Genomic DNA, 20,665 nt, shown 5'->3' on the forward strand with positions numbered 1-20,665 from the left:
TGTTATAAATAATGAATGTGATCATAAAATTAGATGAGACACCTTTTTATATGTTTTTTCAATAGAAAAAGTCAGTGATTCACAATGCAATGCAGTACCTTGACAGTAATGCTGGTTAATATTGTATTATAGGCAACATTTAAAGGATGGATGGAAATAATGCACGCAGCTGTTGACTCAAGAGGAGTAAGTATGTCTATATACTTCCAGGGTCTTCATCTTATTTATGCTACAGTAACCAGCTGACTTATTAAACTGTTTGGTTTCAGGTGGAGGAACAACCCATCAGAGAAATCAACCTCTACATGTACCTCTACTTTGTCGTCTTCATCATATTCGGCTCCTTCTTCACCCTCAATCTCTTCATCGGTGTCATTATTGACAATTTCAATCAGCAGAAAAGAAAGATGAGTATTGGCAACACTGAGGTCAGGCCCAGACCACTTGGTGTTGCAAGTAATTCTGTACCTTCACAAGATAGATCCAATTTCAGTCAAAAATAATTACAGTCATTTCATTCTCCAGGCATAAACTGAATAGAAAGAATTGCGTGCAAATACTAACTGGCCCAGTCTGGAAGTAAACAACTGCCTTTGCCACCTTTTGTTGATCACCAAACAATTATTTTAACATTTTTCTGTCAAAATAATGTAAGTTGTTTCTGCCTATACCTAGGTGGGCAGGATATCTTCATGACTGAGGAACAGAAGAAGTACTACAACGCTATGAAGAAGTTAGGATCTAAAAAGCCTCAAAAGCCAATACCGAGGCCTGCGGTAAAATAATATAACGTCAAATGTTTAAAAAAATTCATACATTGATGTTGTATGTCGTATTAATAACCCCCAAACCTTCATATCCCCCTGCCTGCTAACATTCTTGATAATATTGTACTGATACCAGCCATTTGTATTTTCCAATCCCTAGAATATTCTCCAAGCCTTCTTCTTCGATCTCGTGTCCAAGCAAGCCTTTGACATCATGATCATGATGCTCATCATCGTCAACATGGTGACCATGATGGTGGAAACCGATGAGCAGTCCGAGCGCATGGAAACCATCCTCAACAAGATCAACCTGGTCTTCATCGTGATCTTCACCACTGAATGCCTGATCAAGATCTTTGCCCTCCGCTGTTATTTCTTCACAGTTGCATGGAACATTTTTGATTTTGTGGTGATAATTCTCTCTATTGTGGGTAAGTAGAGACACAAAAAGCAAATACACCATTAACTCTTGCCTCTGCCAAGGGCATTGTATTTCAGTAGCATTGGTTTATCCTTTGTTTGTTAGCAGAATTTGTTTAACATTGTGGAATTTTACTCTTTATTTTTTTTGCTATTTTCTCTTGGACTACTGTACATCCTTCAATGAAAGATTTCTGGCAGATGTATCCACATCCAGGTGCAGAAAAACATCTCTCAACATTTCCATTAATCAAATACCAGATACAGAGGAGTGTGCAGCCATGAAAAATGCTTTTTACCTAATTCTTTTATTTTCATCTTTCGTTCCATTGATACTAATCGCTGTATTCTATACGGGGACTTTATGCCATAAAAGTTTATCTTCTGGCTCTTGCTCAACAAATTACAATATGTTTAAAAGTCTTGAAACTGCATTTACTGATTTTCTTTCGGCCTCTTGGAGGCAGTGGAACAAGCTGTAAATACAAAGTAGACACATTATCACTTGTAAAGTTATTATGGCGACCATGTTAGCAAACATTTGCTTATTTACACATCCGGTAGATATGGAGCAACATTAACGTGTATTTGTTGTTGTGTTGCTGACCACCAATATAAATCCAGTATTCAATTTCCTTTTAGCTCTGTTTTGGTCTCTACCAACTCCCTAAGAAAAAAATTGTCGCTTTAATGCTCCCCTATGTTCACCAGCTAGAAGCTAACTTTGTCGCTATTTGGTGCTAGACAGGTAGCCTACAGTGGGTTTATTAAGAGCATTTTTATCTCTGTTGGGTGAAAGTTTACTACTTTCAGATCACACATAGTTATTTGATCCGTTGTTAATATAAACATTTGGATTGGTGCAGCTTTAAGTATATTTAAGTGCATCGTTTTGCAATTAATTAATCCTAATGTCGCCTTGTGTTTCTGTCTCATTTCAGGAATTGTTCTTGCCGACATCATTGAGAAGTACTTTGTATCACCGACCCTGTTTCGGGTCATCAGACTGGCAAGGATAGGACGTGTACTTCGACTTATACGTGCAGCCAAAGGAATAAGGACTCTACTGTTTGCCTTAATGATGTCCATGCCAGCACTGTTCAACATTGGCCTCCTGCTTTTCCTCGTCATGTTCATCTATGCGATCTTCGGTATGGCGAACTTTGCCTACGTGAAAAAACAAGACGGGATCGACGACATGTTCAACTTTGAGACCTTTGGGAATAGTATGATCTGCCTTTTTCAGATCAGCACCTCGGCGGGTTGGGACAACCTCCTGAGTCCCATCATGGCCAGCTCCCCAGAGGAGTGCGACCTCCACTTTGTCAACACTGGCACTAACACCCGGGGGAACTGTGGCAGCCCCTCAATGGGCATAGCTTTCTTTGTCAGTTACATAATCATTTCTTTCCTCATCGTGGTGAATATGTATATAGCTATCATTCTGGAGAACTTCAGCGTTGCCACGGAGGAGAGCACAGAGCCGCTGAGCGAGGACGACTTTGAAATGTTTTATGAGGTCTGGGAGAAGTTTGATTCTGAGGCCACGCAGTTCATTGAGTTTTCCATGCTGTCAATCTTCGCTGACAACCTGTCGGAGCCGCTGCGCATAGCCAAGCCCAACAGGTTCAAGCTGATCTCCATGGACCTTCCCATGGTCAGCGGGGACAGGATCCATTGCCTGGACATCCTGTTTGCCTTCACAAAGCGTGTCCTGGGAGAGTCGGGTGAGATGGACGCCCTCAAGCAGCAGATGGAGGAGAAGTTCATGATGACCAACCCCTCCAAGATTTCCCACGAGCCCATCACGTCCACGCTGCGCCGCAAACTGGAAGAGGTTTCCGCGATCGTCATCCAGAGGTGTTACAGGAGGCATCTGGTGCGCCGGCAGATGAAGCAGGCGTCCTACCTCTACAGACAAATAAACTACGAGACTGTAGTGGATGTAGAGAACGCTCCAGAAACAGAGGGGCTGATAGCCTCCATGATGCATCACTACGGACTTGGAGGTGTGGAGATTGGACAGACAACGGAGGACGCACTTCTGTCCTCGCCACCATCTTATGACAGCGTGACCAGAGCAGCCAGTGACCTCTCCGAGGACGGCAGATCAATATCCAGAGACTCTGAACTTGGGGAGCCTGGTGAGAGCTACGAGGAAACTTTCCTTTGAGACTCGACTACTGTGGAGAGTGTTTGTGTGGTTTTGGTCGTTTTTGTTTACAGCAGAGAATATAGCTCAAAGTAACTCATGGTCAAAGAGATGAAACACTTTTATACATTAGTAGATGCCGAGGAAATATGCAATATTTTGTAGTAATATTCTGAAATGAAATAACACAATTTTGGCACAGACAGGACTTCCATGAGAGGAAGTTGATCTTCTCCTCACACCATCTTAAAATAATTACATTTGGCAATTTGAAACATCCAGAAAGAAAAAAAGATGCACTCTATTTTAATGTATACTGATTTTTAACATCAATAACACCTAAACTCACACGTGTTAACTAGTTGCCATTAGTTTATTTTTATCTATTTTTGTTGCTACTCCTGAGCACTTGTACAGTGAAATTTGTGTCTGGAGCCAAATACCGCCTCAAGGCTAAGGACGGGAGAGACACTAAAGGGACAGATCACATTAGTTTCACCTACTTGACCAATACAGCAGAAGGGGACAAAGACACACATGACAGCGTTGTTTTTAAAGTCAAAAGAAGCTTACAAACTAAAGTAGCTGCCGAACATTAGCAACATTTTAGTACAGAAAACAGCATTTGATAGTTTTCTAAGAAAGGATTCAAGCAGCTGCAATTACTAACCTGTGTTTCTAGCAAAAACTATAAATGAAAAAATATATTTGTGTGAGGAAATGCCGTTTTGTCACATTTTCTACAAACACAAATTACTTTGTACATATGTTAAGCTGTTTGGATACTGATACTAATTCCACTCTACAAGTGCTCTGAGGTTTTGAACAATTCACCAGCATACTGTAGTCACGGATAGACAGAAAATAAACCAACCGACCAGCTAGCTAAAAGCATATTAAGAATATTAAACCGCATAATTCCCACCAATCTCCCAGTAAGCCACCATACTGTTGTTGTTTTGGATTCACATTCATGATTGTAGCCGCTATAAAGCTCTTATTCAGGTGTTGCTAATATGATTTTAACCAAAGTTAACATTTGCTCATAACATTTTTCAACATTTTACAATGTTAAGGAAAAACATACAACTATTATTAGTCAGGATTATGAATTGATAATCATTTCTAATGTTTGGGATTTATTTATTCATTTATGAGTTGTGTGATCAATTAAATTATTCGTTTTTCATTTGATTGAATGAAGGTGCTTCACACTGTATGTGATGATAAAAATATGGCCCCGGGTTAAAGTAGTATGATCTGTATTCGGGTCATGACATGAGGAAAATCACAATTTCTTGCTATCGTATTGTGCATTATGTACTACTACTTATATGAAATAGAAATATGCTGAAATGGTTATTATGTGAACAACTCCAATTTCTAATTAATTTGTCAAACATAGAACATTTCAAGTTTAACTTGTATCAGTTACAAAGAAGAGGTGTTTGCACTAATAATCCCTGAATTATGTGCCTGATTTTGATTGTTGTCCGCACACTGAATCTCTTTAGGCTATTTAATTTGATCTGATGGATGTGGATTGGAAGAGCGTGAATGCACTGAAAGCTCATTTTGTAATCAACTGTGTAAAGTACTCTGAGGCTATGAAATGTATGTAAAGCTAATTATTTTTACCTATTTTTTGTAATGTATTTATATTGAAAGACCATTTCAGTGACTCCCATGACGGCCATAACAAGATATGTTCAAATAATATAAATATACTGTGTTCATTTTTATATAAAAGACTTTCCTTGAGGACCTGATTGTCTGTATTGCATTTAGGTTGATCGTTTCATGGATTGTTTTATGAAATGGTAATAAAACTCTTTTCCATATTTGTGGGTTTTCGAACTCTCAGTACAGTTCCAAATAGTTGGATGACACATGTTTTGGATTATTTGGAAAGAATTTAGCAGTTATAACCATTAACACATTGCCATTAACTTATTTCAACATAACATTTATAGAGATGGTTGTGAATATACTTTACAGCAAAATTAAAAACTGCAGTGTCTCTCCATTTTCACATGAGGAACCAGTTAGCTGATATGACCTCATTACGAGGCAGGCACTGTTAAGTCTCTCGCTCTGAGTCCATGTGTATAAAAAAAGAAAAAAAAGGACAGATGTGCACCAACTTCTGCAGCTTCATGGCGGTGTGTCTCTATGAGTGTATTTAAGGCTTGAATTTGTCTATAATGCCTCAATAATGCAGTGCATCAACGTAGCTGAAACGATCTGTGCTGATTGATACATTACAGAGTCAAGGCTCACACGCAAAGACGTAACACACAGTAGTGCTAATGCATGATTAACCACCAAAAATTGACTGTAGTCATGGAAAAAATAATAATAAATAGGGCACAGCTGTAATAAAAAGAAACTGGATATTTTCTTTTTGGCATTTGTCTCCAAGGGAGGATCAGGTTGTTGTATTCCAAAAAAAATGGTTTATTGTGTTCTGATTTCAAGTTGATAGTCGAGCACTCCCACATTTTCAGTTTGGAAAAAAAAATCATCAAGGGTGCCAATTTGGATTTAGCCCCAAAGAGATTTCCTCTCTCTGGTTGTCGGGGTGGTCAAATCCGACTCTGACCAGCTGGGATAGAGGGATAATCTGTGTGTAGAAAAAAAATCACTTGTTTTAATTACACACGCACAGACACACATGCACACACTCTCTCTTTTTCTCTCTCTCTCTGTCAAACAAACACACACAAACACACACAAACACACACGTACATACAGTACACATGGACATACATGCATTAACACGCCTACCACACACACACACGCTATACTTCTGCCATCCATCCTCATAATAGACAGATGCTTACTTTGAATTTAATTTGGGTTTGTGCGTAAAGTGCCAGAAAAATGTGACTTGACTGAATGTGACTTGGTAATTGATCTGATTTTTAAGCGTTTGGACATGTGGCGGAGATTAAAGCTTGATCAGAGAGAGCAAACATTTTTAAAAAGATTAAAAAGGCACTATGTCTAATTACAAAATGCACCAGCACACAGTAAAACGCAGCAATGTCAATGTAATGCATTACGATTTGTCTACATATAAGGTAGACATGCTAAACTCTAATACAAAGACATTTGATTTGGATTGCATGTTCTTTGTGGGCTATTTATTCAAATAACGTTTAGTCAAACGAAGGTCGTGTGTCACATGCGTGTCGAGTCATCATCAGTCAAATAGGTCAATGGGAATGTAATTCTTTTTTTTTCAACATAATCTCTGTCTTTAAATCTGTCAATTGGGATTATTATTTTGGTTATTATTTGAAGACTTAATTAGTAAGAAAATATACCAGTTAAGGGGAAAAAAGACGAATTGTGTTTTTTTTATTAATATTTGACTAGTTTTCTGCAATTTGTGGTAGTGTTTTTTATGGAAGCCTATTAATGCCAAAAAAGACAACAACGAAAAGACACCAAAAAAAAACTAGTCAAACGTTTGAATTATTTTCTCATCCTATTGATTTAAAATCGCAACAACTGATTTGATCACCTTTTATGACCTTGTGGCTTCTTGTGATGGAAATACAATAAATTCAAAATGGCGAATCCAGAGGTTAGGAGACTATTTATAAGGTTTATTGGCTACTTTTACTAAATTGAAACTTAACTTGCGTAATAGCTGAGTTGTAAATTATTAGCCCTGTGCTGCTTTTTGGCTGTTAGTGGTGAAAATCGAGTAACAGTCGAGGATGGCCTCACTTAAAGGGCTGAGAATAAAAAAAAACAAGAGTAGAGAAAATAGCCTTTTTAAGTACACAAGCGGCCTGCTGTCATTCAACATTCACTGCGGGGGTTTACTTGGTGACATGGTGGCTGACGCTGGCCAGATGGTATGATGAAGCACTATCTAATTACTTTTCCCATGGTTCCGTTCTTTCTGATGAATAGCTAGTGGGCCCTCTCTTTTAGAAAGCCTTCACCGCCACCACCGGGGGATTCATGTATCTACAGAACGCCAGGGGATACTCTGGCTGTGTGTACATTTGGAGAGGACAAAAGACTGTAAAAGGCCAACAACCTTTAACTGGAGAGCTTTGTGTTTTTATTTTTGACTTTATATGCTGACTGTTTTTCTTTAAGGTGTTAATAAGAAGGTAAATGAATAATTCGAGGCAGATTTTGAAATAAAATGATGATATTAAATTATATTACCACTGAATGTTGCCGGAAGTGAACCGTAAATAGCAGACGATGGGTGGCGATGAAGCGACAGGATGTCAAGTTGTCAACCGAAATAAACAACACGAAGAAGAAAATTCAGGAAGTGGAGTTCAGCTGCAGCGAGATGCTGGATTACCTAGAAGCTCATTCTCCCAGATATTAACTGCAGGAGAAATATGTTTTTTTAATGAGGAAACATTCCTCAGTGTCATTTCAACTATCATAGCTCTTCGGGGGAATAAAATGGGTAACGTTTTGTATTTTTCTGGGGCCATGTCGGTTTGTTATTAGCTGATTATTAGCTTACCTGCTAACATCAACTTCCTAGCTTTGACTTAATAAACTAAAGTGATAATCATTCCTGCAAGTGTTAGATATAACGTGAAGGGGAAAGTAATGCAGTTTACACTATTTTTTATTATATCATGAACAGAAGACTTAATATAAGAATAATGTTTAAGGTTTTCCATGAGTAACCAACCAAGTAAAAGTCACATCAACAGGCTAGAAAACTGTCACATTCTTTATGTTGGATACATGTCTTTGCTATTAATGTCGTACTCAATGTGGTTTATATGACCTGATCAGACAGTATATGTGTGCAAAAAGATGCACTTTGTTGGTGTGTTTTAAGTCTCATTGTATGACCTGTCTGCTGAAAGGAGCCTGTGTTTTCATCACTTCTTCTCTCAGTACATCTCTCTGCCAACAATCGTGAGACTATTCTTTATGGTATAGATGCTTTCTGTTTCTGGTGTGGCCACATACTTTAAGTGCAATATTATTTAGGATGCTCCCCCTTGCAGAGGGCCCCCTGCCCCCTTCCTCACTGATGCTCTTGGTTCCACCTCTGAGGGTGATGACGGCGGTGATGTGGAAGGTGGTTCGTCTGAGGAGCATCACGCATTATGGGACAGTGGAGGAGTTTGTGTCCTTGGTAACTGAAGCCATCCCCGACATCTTGACAGGCAGACAGATGAGACTGCTAACTCTGGGCTTAAGAGCAAAGGTAAGAGGTAGTGATTGAACATATATCAACATACGATTGTTTCATTTTCTGTGGATTTTAGCTTTAAGAAGTTATATTTGTATCATGTCAGACTTATTTTGACTAGCTGATATTTGTCTGATTATGGATTTGCTGCTTTCATCATCTTTTCACAAGGATTATATTAGCTAATATAAAAGTTCTCTTGATAATATTCGGCTTTATTGTCATTGCACACAGTAATCACCAGTACTCTACAGTATTCTTGAGTTTTCTTAATTGTCAGTGTCTCCTGCTTGATGGCTTTTCCAGATGACATTACAGATGTTAAGTTCTGAACAGTCAGAGGATCTCAGAGGTGTTAAAACACTCTTGAACAGCCTCCTACCATCTAGCTCTAAACAGGTGTGTGACTTTCTTAATTGTGGACATTTTTGTCTGTTTTTAGAAGCATTGTGCTAATTTATTTAGGCGCATATATTTTTCTTGACAGGTTCATCCAGGAAATGAAGCTCTTGAAGCCAACTTCGTCAGGCTTGTTCAAAGACTCCTGGAAGACCCGAAAGAGAGAGAGCACTTCCTCATGGTGTGTCTCTGCTTTCACCTAGTTGGTTTGGACATTAAATTTGTTTGATTTGTCATATGATGCAGTAACATGAGGTTTGGGTTGAAATGTTCCACTACACAGAATGTGTTTCCTGGGGAGTTTGGACCTGACTTTGATACGGCTCTGGAGACACTGGTTTGTGAGTTCTTCACCAAACTGGAAGAGTTGCTGCTCATACCAGACTTTAAGCAGGTAAAACCTTACACCAAAGAAATTGCAGTTTACAAAACATTTCCAGAGATTGGTTGTTTGTTTGTTGTCCATCGAGATGATCATTTTATTTGTTTGATAAAGACCGCAGGGTGGATGAGTGATGCACCCTCTGTGCTAGAAGAGTACATGCAGTGTGTGTCCAAAGAAGATGACCTCAAAGTACTGCTCAGAAGCAAGGCCCACTGTGGTAAAATGGCCGAGATGGATACCGGTGGTAAGTCAGTGTGCCTGGGATACCAGGCAGGGGTTTTATGTGCATATTAGGGCTGAAACAATCTGTCAATGAACTGATGATCCATTCATCAGATAGTGATTTCAAAAGCAACAATACTAAACAGTTGCTGGTTCCAGCCTGTCAAATGTGAGGAGATTTTTCTTCTCCCTTTTTTTTTTTGTATATCATTGTTAATTAAAATCTTCCAAGTTGGTTGGACGAAACAACCCATTGTTCACTATTTACTGACAAGTGTAAACAAAATGGTTTAACATTAAAGTTACTGTGAGGAACTTTTAACTGGTTTTGGAACTCAATTTCATACTGATGCTTCTACATGACCTACATGAGTAAACAAGACCATCAGCGAGAAGACTGGCTATTTGTAAATAGTAATTCTTAAGGTTGTCATTGGTGCCAAAGGGGTCGGTTCCCTACAAAATCTGATGAAATCGGGCAGGTTCAGCAGACACTTCTTCAGCTAAGACCCCAGCCGGGCCTTCAGCAGCTACCACCGAACTTCGCTGCCACCTTAGACCTGCAGTTGGAAGCTCCGGTGGGAGGAGGAGGGCTCCGCGCCTGGCAGGGTCTCCCCATCTGGCTAGTAGCAGAGCTGCTTCTCACTTTGAGCCAACACCGCCACCTGCTGGAGGCCCATTCTGGGAGAAACAACAACAGAACCAGGACTGAGCAGAGCAGACTGTCAGACCCTGCTGCAGTAAAATAAGAGGTGTTCTAAGGGGAATCAAGTGTTCGGAAACACTACCACAGGGATTGCTAAAATCAACACAAAATGAAAGTTCCTTGTAGTAGCTTTAATTGAAAAAATAATGAACAGATTAATTGTTAATGACAAAAAAAATTGATGTCAGCCCCATTGCAGATTTATTACAGAAACTTTGAAATTGTACACCCTTAATTGGTACCAAATGTAATTAAATAAATCTCTCACTTTTTTTATTTCTCTTTTCAAGCAGTGCCCTCTCCGTCGGAGCAGCAACTCTTCTCATCATTGTCTCTCCCTCCTTCACTGCGAGAGACCACTACCAAAGATGTAGAATCTAACACACAAACATTTCAGAACCAAAAAGAATCTGAAGGGATTTCTCCCCAGGAGGTTGGAGATATGGGGATACAGGATTTAAGTTGGCCATCTGAGGAGGAAACAAATGTGTTGGACAACAGCAATGCAGAACAAACAAGGGGAGGGGAAAGCAGTGACAGCATTCCTGATGTTCATGTTGTGGAGGAGTATGACGACGGGGCGTCAGACACCTGCAGAGCTCTCTCCAAATCCCCTGAGAGTCTTGTATTGTCCAGCTCTGTGATTGGCCCTCCACGGCGGAGAGTTGCACACAAATGTGCTCAATGTGGAAAGTGCTTCATTTACCGCTATGAACTCCTGGAGCATCAGAGGCTGCACACTGGAGAGAACCCTTACAAGTGCTCTCAGTGTGGAAAGGCCTTCAGGAGGACCTCTGACCTGTCGTCTCACAGGCGGACACAGTGCACAAAAGCAGCTTATATTTGCATCAAATGTGGGAATAGCTTTCAATCATTGCAGGACAAATTTAGGCACAAGTGTGTTCATAGTGTCCTGAAGTTTAACTGTTCTCAGTGCGGAAAAAGATTTAAGACAATGCACTTGCTGGGAAAGCATGAGCTGACTCACAGCCAGAGCCGCATTTTCACGTGCAGACAATGTGGGAAAGTGTGCCCCAGTATGAGTGAGCTGAGGTCCCACCAGAGGATTCATCCTCCTGAGCTGTCCAATCAGTGCACGCAGTGTGGGAAATGTTTCCGCTCTGCTGCATGTTTGACAGCCCACGAGCTGCGCCACAGGCAACAGAGAACACAGATTTGTGTGCGTTGTGGCAAAGCTTTCAAAAACAAACATGACCTGAACCTCCACATGCGCAGTCACACGGGCGAGAGGCCGTTTCAGTGCACATACTGTGGGAAACGTTTCTCCGTGTCAGGAAACCTGAACATCCACATAAGGATCCACACTGGAGAGAAACCGTATTTGTGCTCTGACTGCGGGAAGGCCTTTGTTTCAGCGGGCGAACTGCAGATACACAGACGCACTCACACGGGGGAAAAGCCGTACAAGTGTGCTGTATGTGGGAAGGGATTCACCATGGCGAGCAAAGTGACACTTCATATGCGCGTTCACACGGGAGAGCGTCCCTACATCTGTTGTGAGTGCGGGAAAGGTTTTTCACGTGGCAGCGAATTGAAAAAACATACCATGAATCATACAGGGGTGCGACCCTACGCCTGTCAGATGTGTGCAAAGACTTACACATGCCTCAATCACCTAAAGAGACACTTGAAAACTCACAGTGTAGTGCAAAACCAGACTGTTTAAATCCATTGATTACCATATATAACATTTTATCTAATTAATGTTTTATTCATGTAGCCAGCCTGTACTGATAACAATGTTTTTAATGCACGGTGGAATAGCTTCCATAGCACTCACCCTCTCTTGTAAGGACTATGTTGCTAAAGTTCTTGTTTTTAATGACCTATTCCTGATCCTGCGTTTTCAGATATGTTCCCGTTGTACCTTCAATTACATTTAAATGTATTAGTTTTTGTTTTCTGACAAGCCAAAATAATAAATTGCAATATAATACAACTAAGCTATGGTGTGCTCTTTGTGTTTGCTTCTGACTGCAGCAAAATGTGTGCTTGAATCCAACATGAAACATCCTGCAGTGCTCTTGCACAATATTAATATATGTTTGTGATCATTAATCATATTTATAATGAATAAGAAATACATAGCTACTGTAATCCTGATAGGGTGGTTTCGAGATTGTATCACAAGCTGTTTCTTTTTTTGTTTGTTTGTTTTTTTATTGCACATTGATTTATGCAGGATAATCCCATTTGGATTTGAAATCTATATTTTTTAATAGTTTTTGCAAATATATATTGAAAATCTATTAATTTACAATTATATGATTAGACGAGACATTTAAAACACAAATGTTATATAAGAAAACATATTTTATCAAGTTTAAGTATTGTTTTAAAGATTTAGTTACTTGCTTGTCCGGAGAGGCGGTGCATCTCGTTTGAAAGTAGGGAGAACTGGCGTTACCGTATCCGGGCTGCCCCGCAGAGCAAAACGAGCCTCGCTGTTACAAACTGACACTGACTGGGCCACCGCTCCCCCAGAATGAACAACGTGTTTCAGGAAGAAGTTGGCGCCTGAAGCCCCGTATGCGGCTAGCTAACACGCTAACCGAAAGTATGAAAGATAGTCCTTTATAATTATTTCTCTTTCCATCGTTATTAAAGAAATCCAAAATGAACGACACGGGTATGTATTAGCTTACGATACTCGGCAAAACAGTATATTTATCGCTCATGCGGCTAGCTGGATAGCTAAAGCGAAGGATTAGCCCAGGCTCAACAGGCCTCGACTAATCCCTGGAACCAGAATTGTTTTTCCCGATAATAAGCCGGTTTTTCCCGGGCAGCAGCAGCGGCCTCCTGGCTGGTCTGGTAGAGATAGCCTCCTCAACGCTGCGTCTCGTGTTCAACAACACCTTTCGGTCGGACACGTTTTACTGCAGGCAAAGATGGTTATTTTAATGTGTGTAAAGCAACCAAGTGTTTGGTGGGTTTGACTGATGGTAAGCAATAGCCAGGTCATTAGAAACAGAGCTAACAGTGAACGTAAGCTGGTCATGTTTTTACAACGTTACGACCTATAAGTTACCTCCTGGGCCGTTTCGCACAGTTTAAACGCACAGAGCGGGTATATTTAAGTATACAAGTACTACAATAACATCCAGAACTAGTTATAACACAAATGCATTGTATTATAGCACCCTGCTGTGCTGTGTTTCCCACTCTAACCATCCTGTTCACCTCAGGGATGATGCAGGAGGGGAGTGAACAGAGCGCGCGGATGTCTGTGTGTCTGCCTGGCTGAGAGTTAGATGCTGTACTGATTAGGAAATGTATTGCTTGTCTCCATTAGCACTAGAGTCTATTCCCCTTCTTGTTAAAAAAGAAGTAATTAGATACTCTCCAAAATAATACCAAAATAAGACCTAGTTTTAATGAATATTTGCATATAACACAAAATCCATTCTTTATACACCTTCAACGTCAAAACATATCATATATTTAGGGACCTCTGGGCATATGTACTAGCAGTTTAACAGTACAAGGTTCCCATCTTGCTTTTATTTGACCCAAACTAATTTGTCTTTGAAGAATTCAGTGTCCCTCTGTCCTCGCTGGCCCTCCTGGTCCCACCACTTCGGCTGATGTCAGCAGTGATGTGGGAAGTGGTACGGCAGCGGAACATAAAGCACTATGGGAAACTGGAGGAGTTTGTGTCCATGGTAACAGATGCAGTACCTGAACTGATGAGTAAAAGAGAAGGGAGACTGCTCTCACTGGGCCTGAGAGCGAGGGTATGTATTTAAAATGTTTAAATCAATCATGTTTAGAAAGAGAACCATCAAATAAAACACTCAAGAAAGGGTGTCATGTACATTTTTTTAATTGTGAATTAAATTCTTCTCTAGACAACTCTGGAGCTGTTGCGTTCTGAACACCCTGAAGATCTCAAGGCTGTTGAGAGCCACCTCAACCGGATCCGATCCTCTTGCATTGAGGAGGTGAGTGTTTTAATTGATTTGTTGAAGAACTCAAATGATTAGTCAGCTCATACAGTAATTGTGCGTTTGATTAAATGTTATAGCAAACATGCCAAAACATTAACTGGTTCCAACTTTTCAAATATCAGGATTTGCTGCTTTTTTTTGTCACATATGATGGTGAATTATTTTTTCTCATGTAAACCAATGTCCGTGCTATCACGCGGTTTGATTAAACAGAATGAATAACCATTTTTGGAAACAAGGGCCCTCAAAGCTGACCCATCTCATTACACATATCTTCTTCAAAAATACACTTAACATTATGGTTTTCTGATCATTGGCAAGCTAACAAACAAGGTTATCCACAATTTCAAGTACCTCAAAATGGTGTTACAAGAGTTGTCCCAGTACTTTTGTTCTTCTAACTGAATCTTTCTGATTTGGAATTTGCACTCTAGTGGGTGAAGCTCAGCAAAAAGGTACAATTAATTTAGAGTCTGTTTGGTCCTGAAAAGGGCATTGTAAACTAACTCTAGCTGCCAGACCACAAAACGTCACATCACATGATCCTTTGCCATGAGCAGTTGCAAAGAAGTTACAACATGCTTCCAAGCTGAGGCATCGGTTTTCGACTTTGTACTGCGCTGCACAACTATCTAAGAAGTAGAACACCTCTCCTGACGGGGACTTTTCCTGGCTTTCTTTCAAGGAACTATATGACATGTCTTTAAAACAGATGGACTTGCAGTGGTGCCCTGGGTCAGGCGTCGGAAATAGTTGATAACCTTTTTTGTTAGCTTCCAGATGATAAGAAAATCATACTGCTATGTTTATTTTTGAAGAAGATTTGTGTCTTTTGGTTGAGAGGTCGGCCAATATTATACTATACAACTTTGAGGATCCCTGTCACCTGAATGGTTGGCAAGTCTTGTTAATCAAACCCAGTCTAACACTCTCATAAAGGGTAACATTAAGGAAAAATGGGTGTGGACAGAAAGTGATTGATTTCTGACAGAATGATCAAAAACAATCAATTAGAAGACATTGAAAATTGTTTTGTGCATTTTTCACTTTTTTCCTGATGTTTTTTTGATTAAACAAAACGATAAACGAATTAATCATAACGAAGATAATGTCCGCCCTAGTTGGTTGTCTCATATTTTCTTCATATTAACTTTGCCTATAATTATCTGTCTGTGGTGTTTTGTTTTCTAACCCAGACCAATGATCCTGTAATTGAGGCACCAGAGGCGAACTTTATGAAGCTGGTGCAAGGCCTCATTGAAGACACTGATGGCAGAGAGCACTTCCTCAAGGTAAAAATGAATAAAAGCTTTCATTTTTTCAGCTTTAAATAACATGATCTGCCAGAACTCAAATGTTATAAATCCATTTATTTATCACAGTTTTACCCAACAGAATTTGAAAAATCAAATGTTGATATTGCCATTCTGATCATAAAGGATATTTCCGTGTGCTGAAGGTGTCTGGTTGTTTTTTTCCATCTGACAGAATGTGTTTCCAGTGGAGTATGGCCCTGACTTCGATACAGCACTGGAGACTCTGGTTTGTGAATTCTTCACCAGACTGGAGGAGCTGCTGCCAATTCCAGATTTCAAACAGGTACAAAGAGGATTTCTGAAGGATTAGTAAATAAAGTCAATAAAATTAGGAGACCTTTCAACTTGAAATTCAAAAATAATTTTTTCATGCTTCTCTTTATACAGACCGCGTCCTGGATCAGTGCTGCCCCCTCTGTCCTAGAGGAATACATGCAGTGTGTCTCAAATGGAGATGACCTTAAATTTCTTCTCCAAAGCAAACAGTGCCACGGGAAATTGGCCAAGTGTAGTGTTGGTATGTGCACGTTTGTTATAAAAAGAAAAACTCATCATGTATTAGCTGAAGAAGAAGTGAGACTGTTTCTATTAACACTTTTTCTCCTCATATTTTCCCTGCAGCTCCGTTTCAGTCGGATGATCTTCTCATTCCCTCTCTGTCTCTCCCTCCATCGCTGGAAGTCGCCATCGCGTCCCACCAGAGTGCTTGTGACGACGAGAATAACGACGTCCCTCAGATTGTCATGTTCGACGAAGAGCTGTCCACGAACCCTTCCACCTCAACTGACTTTCCCGAATCACCAAAGAGGGCCGATATCTCGTCGTCTCCTCGCAGGGGGCAGCAGTCGGGGACGCATAAATGCTCCGAGTGTGACAAATGCTTCAAGCACCACTCTGTCCTCATCGAACACCAGAGAGTCCACAGCGGGCTACAGCCTTACAACTGCTCCGAGTGTGGGAGGGCTTTTAGAACGGCCACTCTTCTGGCTGGCCACAGGCTACGGAAATGCAAAAATGCAGCGTATCTGTGCATTAAATGTGGGAACAGTTTTCCAACCTCACTGGACAAATTCAGGCACCACTGCCCAAAACGTGGCCGTAACTACAACTGTGGGCACTGCGGGAAAAGTTTTCAAAAGTCTAGCAGCTTAAAAGAGCACCTGCTCACTCACGTCCAAAGCCGCCTCTTCAAGTGCAGCCATTGTGGGGTAGGTTTTTCAGGGATTGGTGACTTGAAGTATCATCAGCAGGTAGATCATGACAAGCCTTATCAGTGTAAGCAGTGTGGGAAGAGCTTTATCTCCTCTAAGTGTCTGACCAAACATCAACATCGACACGAAGAGGTTGGCGACATGGAGACGGCCAAGTTAATGAGCAGAGGTAAACATAGGAAGAGTGGCTCAGCTCATCGGAATTCCTTGGCGTCTATGTCCTCCAGAAAAACATCTGTCAAAGCAGCCTACCCACGAGGACGGGTCACACATAATTGTCCACTGTGTGGAAGGAGCTTTAAGTATCGTTTTGAGTTTCTCGAGCACCAGAGGTTCCACACCGCGGTGAAGCCTTACAAATGCTCTCAGTGCGGTAAAGCCTTCCGCACGGAGGCTCACCTCTCCAGGCACAGGAAGAGGAAGTGTAAAAATGCCTCCCACATTTGCACAAAGTGCGGGTGTCAGTTCAGGTCTCTACACGAGCGGGTGAGACATCAGTGTGTCCAGCTGCTGACAAAATACGAGTGTTCTCATTGTGGAAAGACTTTCAAGATGGCCCACCTGCTGAGGAACCATCAGATGAGCGACCACCAGCTCCCCTACAGTCCCAACCATCGCTTCAGGTGCAGATACTGTGATGAGACGTTCCCTGGCATCAGCGAGCTGAAGTACCACCAGAGAGTCGACCACGAGAAACCCTATCAGTGTCAAGAGTGCGGCAAGTGTTTCCTGTCCGAAAAATGCCTGGCCAACCACGAGCTGCGCCACAACGACGACAGGCCAGAAAGCTGCCTGGTCTGCGGCCGCGGCTTCCGGAACCGCTACGACCTGAAGCAGCACATGCGCACGCACACGGGAGAGCGGCCTTACCAGTGCACTCACTGTTCGCAGTGTTTCTCCACAGCGGGGGGACTGCGGAGTCACACCAGGGTTCACACCGGCGAGAAGCCGCACGTTTGCCCCGATTGCGGTAAGGCGTTCTCCCAGATGGGGGCGATGCGCACACACAGGCTCACCCACACGGGAGAGAGGCCATTCAAGTGCACGGTGTGTGGCAAAGGTTTTACTATGGCACACAAGGTGACCGTGCACATGCGCGTGCACACAGGGGAGCGGCCGTACGTGTGCACTCAGTGCGGGAAAGCCTTCTCAGACGGAAGTGTGCTGAAACAGCACATGCTGAACCACTCAGGGGTGAGACCGTACCACTGCCAGATCTGTCCCAAGACCTACACCTGTCTGAACCACCTGAGGAGGCACCTGAAGAGCCACTCTAACATGAACTGAGTCAGGCTTGAGGGCGATCTGGAGCAGAACGTTTTACACACATATTGACACCCTGCGTTTGGCAGTTAGGCTACAATTGCACCGGACCAACTGAACGAAGCAATACATGAAGGAACACAGAATGATGCTGTACAGTAAAGTTTTCTCTTGACTGTAAATTAAAAGTAGGCACATTAGCCAATCATCGAGGACTATTTGAACATTTGAAGTATTGGTTTGACATTTTGCTTAGTTGCCGATAATAACATGAGAGTGCTATCAATATTCTCCTCTAACTCAGCAAGAAAGTAAAAAGTGTATTTTACAAAAAATGGAACCATTTCTTTAACATCTGCACAAGCTCGTTCTTTTCCCTCATTCCCCACCAAGCTGTTCCTTAAGCTTTTCTTTTTTTTCTTTTTCTTTTTTTTGAAAATCAGTTTCTTATGCATGAATATGTTTGGACGTTATTCTGAATATTATTTGGGTGAGATGCTGTTTGTTTAGAAGCTGTAATATTGGTGAAAACATATATATATTTTTGGAAAGGCCTCATTTGTGATAGAAATTCTAGCTCTCTGTAAATATGCTGAAAGACAAATATTGTGAGATTGCAAAGATAAAATGATGGTAACATTTAATTCAACATGACTCTAGTTTTTTTTTTTTTTTTTTTCCTGTAGGCCTTTTATATATATATATATATATATATATATATCCCCAATTATGTTTTGCGAAGTTTGTAAATTTCAAATTAAATGACCTTGGTTATACATGGTGCATGTTGATTTAATCTATTTAACAGAGGGAGCCATCTGCAAGAGTTCTCAGGAATAGCTGTGGACAGTGGTGGAAGTTATCAGAAGGTTTCACTAGATGGCAGTATGTGACTGGTAACCATTTTTCAACTTGTAAGTGCATCGTGAGGCAGTGGTGGCCGTTGGTCAACATAAGTCTTTAAATATATGATAGAATTAACAATGTATACTCTGCTTTGCTGCCAACTAGAGACAAAACATGTCTGTGGAGACAAAAGGGTCATAGGGACTAGTGCAGTGGAAGTCGGTCCGGCCAATTTCCCGTCATTTGGCGTGGTTCGAAATCATGATTAGCCAGCAATTTCCTGATGTTTTGACTGGCGCCTAGCAGACTGAAGTGGTTCAAGCCATGACAAAGACACTTCTTCACATTTTGTTCTGTTTGCCTGTTGCCACTTAAACCCAGTTTAAGCAAACAGTAAAGTTTGATCTGGACCACCACTGTTCCCAGTGCCTTGTATGTTAACTTGGACCTCAGGCAGATGAAGTCTTGCGTCGTATCATAACATTGCGTTTAATCTCTTCCATGTGTGCTGCATCGACTTTCATGTTTCCGCTAGATGACGAGCAGTTTCTGTACTCCTCAGTTTCCCCATGTTCCATGTAGTGTTTCATCTCACCCGTGGTCACTTATGCATAGTTTTTTAACCATATTATTTGGAAAAAGACAAAAATCTTTGCCATTCACAGGAAGATCAACCCCCAAAGATTACTGTGGTGGTGGTGTGTTAAATGTTACAAGATGTGAAAAACCACACAAAAAGACAATGTCATGCTGGAGACACTGTCTGCACTCAGCACTATTCCTTCTTTCTCTCTGCTACTAATCTTCTCCACTGAACGTCGGGATCCTGTGGAAACTCGTGCTCCGTCCTGTCTGCCAACTGGCTGTGCCCAAGAAGACATTATGCAGAACCTCTCCGCTTTAGAAAGTATGTATGTGTCTTTTTTACATATAACGGAGCTCTATCTTGACCTTTTTGAGGACATGCACTACTTTGGGTCCCTCAGTGTGAAAGTTAATGACTCCTTGTTGAGGTAATTCACTGATCTCAGTCCCACCTGCCAGTTTCAGGACTGTAAAAATGCCCACTATAAGGTCCTCCTTTGAACAAGGTCGCCCGCGTTCACAGTGCAAACTAAAAACACTCTTTAAGTGCTTGGCTAATGAATTCCTCAAGATTTTTATAGTGGTGGTGTCCTGATGAGGGGCTGTTGTTATCTCGAAATGCAGGCTTCGCACTTTATACGCACCCCGACAGCTGCCAAATATCCAACAGATTTACTATGAGAGCTTGCTTATAAACACAGATCATTACCAGATGCCCCCACTCCCCACCACCACCAACACCACCTCTCTCTCCTCATCCCTCCACCCCCCCTCTTTCATTTCCTTCCCTCCCTCGCTGTGTCTCTCCTCACAGCTTTTTACTCCCCGAAACAGTGACCTCATTGGAAAATCTGAGTCCAGGCCAGGCCCTGCAGTCCCACAGTCTGAGCACACACACACACACACACACACACACACACACACACACACACACACACACACACACACACAGACACACACAGTCCACAGCAACGGCGCTGCGTCCAACCCACGGCAAGTGAACGCCCCACGCCCACACCTCTCTGCGTCCTTCCATGGACTGCACACCGAAACCCTTTCCAAAGACCTCTCCAAGATCTGCCCACGAGGAACACTAGGTGGCGCTGTGTCTCTTCCTGCTTCCGAGGGGAAATTAGTGAAGACACCCCCCCCCCACACACACACACACACACACACACACACACACACACACACGCCAAAGTGAACCAGATGTACTCAAGCCCCGCCC

At 41.6% G+C, this 20,665-nt stretch overlaps 3 protein-coding genes across 5 annotated transcripts in view; all 3 read left to right on the forward strand.

Moving 5' to 3' along the window:
• Positions 1-3,360, forward strand: part of LOC129088827 (sodium channel protein type 4 subunit alpha B-like) — a 30,485-nt gene extending 27,125 nt beyond the window's left edge. The window contains exons 22-26 of the mRNA XM_054596060.1: positions 133-186; positions 270-411; positions 676-776; positions 928-1,198; positions 2,129-3,360. Of these exons, the coding sequence (XP_054452035.1) occupies positions 133-186; positions 270-411; positions 676-776; positions 928-1,198; positions 2,129-3,360 (1,800 nt within the window). The remainder of the gene's footprint in view (positions 1-132; positions 187-269; positions 412-675; positions 777-927; positions 1,199-2,128) is intronic.
• A 4,245-nt stretch (positions 3,361-7,605) lies between these two features.
• On the forward strand, positions 7,606-12,189 carry zgc:171422 (uncharacterized protein LOC100001353 homolog). 2 transcript variants are annotated; one of them, XM_054596290.1, is made up of 7 exons: positions 7,606-7,786; positions 8,346-8,548; positions 8,840-8,932; positions 9,021-9,113; positions 9,216-9,326; positions 9,429-9,561; positions 10,536-12,189. In XM_054596290.1, exons 1-7 carry the CDS (start codon positions 7,783-7,785, stop codon positions 11,930-11,932), a joined length of 2,034 nt encoding a protein of 677 aa, XP_054452265.1. In that variant the 5' UTR covers positions 7,606-7,782; the 3' UTR covers positions 11,933-12,189. The 2 variants fall into 2 exon arrangements, with proteins under 2 accessions (XP_054452265.1, XP_054452266.1); XM_054596291.1 differs by having other exon boundaries at positions 10,539-12,189.
• A 541-nt stretch (positions 12,190-12,730) lies between these two features.
• On the forward strand, positions 12,731-18,708 carry LOC129088979 (zinc finger protein 420-like). 2 transcript variants are annotated; one of them, XM_054596276.1, is made up of 7 exons: positions 12,731-12,823; positions 13,801-14,003; positions 14,118-14,210; positions 15,413-15,508; positions 15,705-15,815; positions 15,920-16,049; positions 16,154-18,708. In XM_054596276.1, the coding sequence occupies exons 1-7, from the start codon at positions 12,796-12,798 to the stop codon at positions 18,028-18,030; spliced, it is 2,538 nt and encodes an 845-aa protein (XP_054452251.1). In that variant the 5' UTR covers positions 12,731-12,795; the 3' UTR covers positions 18,031-18,708. The 2 variants fall into 2 exon arrangements, with proteins under 2 accessions (XP_054452251.1, XP_054452252.1); XM_054596277.1 differs by having other exon boundaries at positions 12,737-12,895.
• The last annotated feature ends 1,957 nt before the right edge of the window (positions 18,709-20,665 follow it).

The sequence above is a fragment of the Anoplopoma fimbria genome, chromosome 3 (assembly GCF_027596085.1).
Source record: "Anoplopoma fimbria isolate UVic2021 breed Golden Eagle Sablefish chromosome 3, Afim_UVic_2022, whole genome shotgun sequence".
In the NCBI taxonomy this organism is placed as follows: Eukaryota; Metazoa; Chordata; class Actinopteri; order Perciformes; family Anoplopomatidae; genus Anoplopoma; species Anoplopoma fimbria.

Excerpts from the sequence above, each read along its gene's own strand:
- zgc:171422 (XM_054596290.1), top strand. Across the intron at positions 8,933-9,020 it reads TACCATCTAGCTCTAAACAG|GTTCATCCAGGAAATGAAGC; the intron begins GTGTGTGACTTT and ends TTTTCTTGACAG. Across the intron at positions 9,114-9,215 it reads AGAGAGAGCACTTCCTCATG|AATGTGTTTCCTGGGGAGTT; the intron begins GTGTGTCTCTGC and ends TCCACTACACAG.
- LOC129088979 (XM_054596276.1), top strand. The coding sequence starts at position 12,796 with ATGCGGCTAGCTAACACGCTAACCGAAA. Across the intron at positions 14,211-15,412 it reads GATCCTCTTGCATTGAGGAG|ACCAATGATCCTGTAATTGA; the intron begins GTGAGTGTTTTA and ends TTTCTAACCCAG. Across the intron at positions 15,509-15,704 it reads GCAGAGAGCACTTCCTCAAG|AATGTGTTTCCAGTGGAGTA; the intron begins GTAAAAATGAAT and ends TCCATCTGACAG.